The sequence below is a fragment of the Chanos chanos genome, chromosome 9 (assembly GCF_902362185.1).
Source record: "Chanos chanos chromosome 9, fChaCha1.1, whole genome shotgun sequence".
NCBI lineage: Eukaryota > Metazoa > Chordata > Actinopteri > Gonorynchiformes > Chanidae > Chanos > Chanos chanos.
The window spans coordinates 2,677,134-2,683,707 of NC_044503.1; the positions used below are offsets into that span (position 1 = coordinate 2,677,134).

At 40.9% G+C, this 6,574-nt stretch overlaps 1 protein-coding gene across 1 annotated transcript; it reads left to right on the forward strand.

Moving 5' to 3' along the window:
* The first annotated feature begins 260 nt into the window (after positions 1-260).
* lsm4 (LSM4 homolog, U6 small nuclear RNA and mRNA degradation associated) lies at positions 261-3,751 on the forward strand. Its single transcript, XM_030784762.1, has 5 exons — positions 261-408; positions 1,683-1,724; positions 2,175-2,273; positions 2,706-2,889; positions 3,160-3,751. Exons 1-5 carry the CDS (start codon positions 406-408, stop codon positions 3,258-3,260), a joined length of 429 nt encoding a protein of 142 aa, XP_030640622.1. The 5' UTR covers positions 261-405; the 3' UTR covers positions 3,261-3,751.
* The last annotated feature ends 2,823 nt before the right edge of the window (positions 3,752-6,574 follow it).

The window sequence follows — 6,574 nt, forward strand, 5'->3', positions numbered from 1 at the left end:
TAATTATTCCAGCTGCTGACAATATATGTGTTTTCTCACCCCTTCCTCCATTTGGTCGTCTCTTTAAAATAAATAGAAGGCATTCTACTGCGAAAGCGGAGCGTAGTCTTGTTTTTAAATGGTACAAAGATATGAATGACTCCCCATTTATGATGTTTTTCATCGTCCCACGGCCACTGAATAACGACTTTTATTTTGCAAGTTTCCTTATGATCCGGAAGCAAAGGGCTACATTGCTTTCTGTTGCCGTTCGTAATGCTAGCTAAAGGTTTCGTTCATGTTACGATCACGCGCGTTTGCAGTATACTAACCAAAGTTTAAATTTAATAGTTTACTATAGACCTTTATTATAACACTTAAGAAAATAAATTCAGTTGCATAAGACTGTGAATCAAAAAAGCCACTATGGTGAGTAAACGCGTTATTGAGCAAGTTAACTGTGCTAGCTTAGCTACCGGGAAAAAGGTTACATGTATACTTTAGTCAGCATGCTAGTTTGTGAGCCCTATTGTTTGTGTTGTAACACCTCACCACAATTCAGCCGTCTCTAGTTTAAAGAACATTTTCGGTAATGTTAGCTACTCAGCCCAGGAGAAAGATATATCTTGTTCGCTAGCATCTACCGCATATTTGCATGCATCTAACCGGCTAGTGAATGCCTGCATGTTAGCTAATCTGGTATTGGTGGTAATCGTGACGTTTCGTATATGCTGAATGAAACGGTTATTTAGGATAACAGATAATATGCCAAACCGAGTTACGTTTCCTAACAGCAAAAACGTCTGCACCATCCCCTCTGTATTAACTCACTGAAACTCGCATTTAATATTTTTAAAAGCTGTGCTTGGATGCACTTACTCATGTCATGTGGACGCAGTACTCCCCTGACTGTCTGATTGCAGCATTAAAGTTTTTCGAGCAGAAGGGGTAATTTCTGAATAAGTGTGATCTAACCGGTGGACAGGTACTAAAACGTGATATTTCTCAGGAAGTGAATGTCTAACCACAGAGAACTTGTTATCAAGAGGAGCTACTGCAAAATCGAAAGAAAATATTTTTGTAGTTATTATTTCAGTGTAGTCATGCAATGAACCGATAAACTTAAGTGGACTACAGAAGCACACTGCAGTGAAAGATCCTAGCTTACCGTCAATATAACGCATGAAATATTTGTTATGTTACAGCTACGTGTCAGTTGTAATGGTGGTTGAGTGCTATAAAAAGCTTCACTCCCCATAATTATTGATATTAGCCAGTTCTGCATGGCTTAATTTGAATCAGGTGAAATTCTTAGCCCTGTCTATTTTTTCCATCAATACTTAATTCTGGATGGTTCTACATTCAGAACTGTCTGGATTACCTGAACCACTGTTAACCTCAGACTTGTGGATTTCACACTGAGAGAAACACCAGTATCTGAGACACAAGGCTTGAGAACTGACATGTTTCAAACGAAATCCTATGCATCATTAACTAATAGGAGAGTCACATGAGTTCTTTAGGATACACACTTTCCCCATAAGACAAACAACTGACAAGAAACCTCGCAGACAACTGTATAACAAAGTGATGATTCATAGGCTGTTGAGTTGGAAACAACAACCATTTGAACATTGCATTAACAATTTTACACCTGTTTTGTTTTTGTTGTTTTTTGTTTTTTGGGTTTTATTTTTTTACAGTTGCCGTTATCTTTGCTTAAGACTGCACAGAATCATCCTATGGTAAGTGAGAGCATCAGATGTGTGTAGAAGTGAACACGACAGATACATCAGCTCAAGCGTAGCTCCTGAGAGGCTGCAGGAGTACACACTGAGTACACACTGAGTACACACTGAGTCTGCCAAAGTGCACAGTAAATATTCTATATGCAGTATCATATAAAATACAGTATTGCTGTGTAAATACGTATTCAGACCCTCTATATATTGCAATTCTTGTAAGAAGAGGTAGAGGGCGCTCTAAGATGAGGTACTAGCGTGGTCCATATTGTAAATAAAGAGCTACTATATGGAGAAAACTCCAGAGGGAGTTAGTATAAGAATCGTGGAAAATCTGAGTCTTGGTTTGGAAGGTTTGGAAGGTTCACGTATGTTGACGTCGTCCCGGAGGGAAACCGAACTGCGTTGTTTGCGTCATGGAGTGTTTTCCCCCCTCATGTTCACCCTGTGCAGTTGGTGGAGCTGAAGAACGGGGAGACCTATAACGGTCATCTGGTCAGCTGTGACAACTGGATGAACATCAACCTGCGAGAGGTCATCTGCACGTCCCGGGTATGGACAGGCCAGGGGCCCTTACTAAAGCCCTTTTCACAGTCAGTCTGAGGATATTTAGATCTTGGGTATACAGGCAGAACTCACCGTACGATAAAGTGTTCTCAGGAGTGACACTGACCAGGGTTAGATAAGGATTAGAGTGACTAAGTCACATCCCCGGGTCTAATTCAGCTCCGCTTTCATTGTCATCTCACTGTCTTAATAAATGAGACACGTGGCAGCTTTGATGAAAGTTCTGTAAGACGGTCATGTGATGTTTGTTTGTTGTCACTTCAAAACACTCTGTTCTGTTAGTGTTTAAGTAACTTCAGGACTTACAGTGTGACAGTACAGAATCCATAATGTGCGCTTGACCTTGGATTTTTCCATCTAAACCTGAGATCCTGTCTTTGTCTTTTGCGGTCTGGCTGTAACCGCCCCCTCCCGTAGGACGGAGACAAGTTTTGGAGGATGCCCGAGTGTTACATCAGAGGCAGCACGATCAAATACCTGCGTATCCCCGACGAGATTATCGACATGGTGAAGGAGGAGGTGGTGTCAAAGGGGCGTGGCCGTGGGGGCATGCAGCAAAACAAACAGCAGGGCAAAGGCCGAGGGGGCGGAGCCGGGAGAGGTACGACAGGATTGGAGGAGAGATATATTTTTTTAAATGCCCAAATAAGGATACCGTGCATCGCTGTAGAACATGTAAACTTTGTTTGGAGTACCCAACAACGTAATGCAAAAACATAACAGGACTCTTCTCCTGTGTTGTAAACATCTTGTAGATGACAGTAATTGGAGAACCGAACACTCTGAGGTATACCTTTTGGTTTTGGAGGAAGGTGTGTTTAGTGGTGTGTCGTGATGGCAGGTGTATTTGACAGAGCTCTGTAAATTTCAGGTGTGTTTGGTGGGCGTGGCAGAGGTATGCCTGGTGGTGGGCGTGGCCAACAGCAGGAGAAGAAGCCGGGAAAACCACAGGGCGGCAAAAACCAGCACTAAACCGGACTCAGGTCGACGCTGTTCACAGATCCTCGTTCACACGCGCCGTTTTCTCTCCTCGGTTTCAGAGCAGTAGTCGGTCGCTAGGTTTCGACGACATATTTTATTTTGGGTTTTGTTTTTTTTTTGCGTTTTAAAACATCCGAGTGTGACTTAACGATAGAACTGTTTTTGTATTTTATTGACCTGGCCGTGACCTCTGTGTCAGACTCTCTCCTTTTCTTCATGCATACTTTTCCACCAGAGAAGATTTCATTTGGCGTCATCATACACCTGTCTTCAGTTCTGTAAAAGTACTTCTTTTTTTTTTTTTCTTTCCCCCCACAAATATTCGGAGAAAATTCACGTGTTGATACAGGAGGGTATAAGTTTTGTTTGGAGATAAAATATTAATCTTTTTGTCCGCTCCCTCTAAAGCAAGTTAGACTCCTGTTTAACACACAATAGGTTTTACTTTGCGTACATTTTGTAATAGACAGGGAACAATTATGTTGTAACTTATGTACAGTGCACATGTGAATAAACTGTTTTTGTTAAGTGATTGCATTTTTGTTCTTTGGGGGGGGGGGGGGGGGGGGGGCAGGGTTGAGAAAGGATAATATATATTAGAATTTGGAACTTTTACAGGAACTGTTTGCCCTGGAACAAATAAAATAATAATGTCCTATTTAATCTTATATTATACTTTTCATATTTGTCAAAGGACACACAGTCTCAGTACCAAAAAAAAAAAAAGACTGAAACCATTGGTTTCTACCTTAAAGTGGATCCATACACTGCTGGCTGTCCCCTCTCCATTTGCGCACTGCAAGGCAGTGTTACCGTGGTAACAGCACAGCCCTACTCTGCTCGGTAGCTGATGATGCAGGCAGGCTGCTGACGTCACTGCTGTCCCGAGGGAATGTGGGCTATTTTTATTCCCCGGCTGAAATATGGAACCCTTAGCATGTATTTATGGAACAAAGGTAGATCTACATTCACATAGCAGCAGCGTTTTCTTAGTACGTTAGTATTTGCTTCAATATTCCACGTATTTTAAAGCCACTGGTGTGTATGTTTTGCCTACTGGGAATGGATTTTATGCATTGTGTTTTAAAAAAAATCAAATGAAAGTGTGTTACGTAAGCACGGCTGGGCGAAAGGGTTTGTTTGCTTGATTATTGAGTAGACTTTTCACGGCGTCCTGCGTTTTCAGAGTCACGTCAGGTCAGTATTAGATCATGGGCATTGAATTCAAACACACACATGACTGAACAAAAACATCTCCCCTGGAAAATGATTAAAAACGACCTGGTCGATTAATAGCACAAACTTTGATTTATTCATTCATTTATTTATTTGTTCAATTCAATGATTTTCACGACATAGACAGTTTTTGATTTTGGTAAATTTTCACCAGTGAACATTTTGACACCATATCCCTTATGCTAGTTACAGTACATCAACTACTGCATAATATTTATATATTTTTTTTCTTTAAATGTACATTTTATTTCCACATTAGGAAAAAGAAAAGTTAAAAAACCAAAAGTGAAAAAAGAAACAAGCAAAAATCATAAAAATAAAACACTAAGGAGAGCACAATTTATCCAACGCACGTTTTAAAAACAACAAAATTAAAATTCAAACAATATTTAAAAAATAAAAAGCAACATTGGGTCTTTGTCATAGAAAACCGTCTCCTGGCCAGAATCTTCTCCGTGAGGTTGTTCCGTAGAAGTTCAGAGCACTGATAAAGCTCTTCTGAGGCTCTTTAGTGAGATCGACTGTTTTTCTACACTTCTACAACTTTCTGCAACTGATCTAAAATCTCTCACGTGCACTCCTATCATCTCGCTCCTCTCACTGACTGAGTCCACCTCGCGCCGAGTCGACGTGCGCGCAAGCGAAAACCGTTGGACTGATGTTCCGCATTAAGACGCCACACTTGTCTAAGCACGTCAACTGCTTTCTGTTTCGTCATCCTCACTAACATGTGTGAATTACGCAAAATTCACTGTCAGCAACCTCATGAATATTATAGCAAGACGACCGTCTCGATATTGCTTTGTAAGAGAGTGACACATTCATTCTTAAGCAGGGGTACACTAAAGCAGATAAAGCACATCCTTTACGTAGAGTGTTTTTTTTGTGTTTTTTTTTTTCAAATTCCGTTCTTCTCTTTTTCTCTTTTTTTAAAGCCCAGGTTTATAACAACACAATCCACGCATAAAACAAAGAGACTGCAAACTATTTACAGTAGATTGGATACAAAGGAAGACAGCATAGCAAAGGAAAAGCAAACAGGGCAGGCTATGATATGTAGGTGCCAGCGAAAAACAAGGAGCAAAACAACACATCCGTCTTAATACGAGACAAAAAAAGTTCGTTTTTTGTTGTTGTTTTTTTTTCTTCAAGCATGTAAACGTTGCTATTTATCATTTATACTCATCATTGCATTATTTTTTTTTCTTCTTCTTAGGAATGACTACATAAACTATCACTCATAACAGTCCACCTTCGAGGCGTTACCATATTAGATAATAAGTGGCTATTTGAAACTCAGAGGAAAATCGAGAAGGCTGAGAGAGGGCTGTTTGGTCTGGGTGGTGTGGGTATCAGCTGAGGGGCACCGACTGAACGCGCTTGAGTCATACTCACTAAACACACTACATTAGACAAAAAAAATCTTTGTTTTGTTTTTTAATTCATAGTTTTCTCTGTATACATCTCTGTAGCACTGACTGCACAAATACTGCTTAAAGTCCAGGCATCCTTATAGGTGTGGACAAAAACCCAGCGGCCTACACGTGAGATTCTCAACCTGGTCCTCCGAGTGCCTCACCTCACTCTGCGTATTCCTGTTTGCGCTGGATGTTCCCTGACTGACCTGACTCAGCTGAGGCACATCGTCACCAGTCAGAGGTTCGGCTTGGTCATATGCGTCACTGCGGGACTGACACAGACACGTGCAGAGACGGCCTCGGGGGCTTGATGACCAGGGGCTGAGAAACAACGTTTCCACCAGATCGCTCTTAAAACACACAGACGATGCGTTAGTCTCCCATCCAGTTTAAGAAAACCGTAGGATTAGCGCTATAGTGGCTACGCTATTTATTTTTTTGTTGTTTTTTTCCTCTTTTTTTAACTGACTGACTACTTGCATTCTTCAGTAATGATCCAGTGAGAGACACGCAAACCCTGCTGTTCTCCGGTGACAGCATGTGCAACAAATGATATTATCAAAATCTTATAAAAAATAAAGTCCTAATATTCGGATCGAACAAAGCAGATATACAAATAGTGCTAACGACCGTCTGCCTCTCCATGGCTAA

Coding starts and splice junctions, on each gene's coding strand:
- lsm4 (XM_030784762.1), top strand. Junction 2,274..2,705: donor AGGTCATCTGCACGTCCCGG/GTATGGACAGGC, acceptor CCCCTCCCGTAG/GACGGAGACAAGTTTTGGAG. Junction 2,890..3,159: donor AGGGGGCGGAGCCGGGAGAG/GTACGACAGGAT, acceptor TGTAAATTTCAG/GTGTGTTTGGTGGGCGTGGC.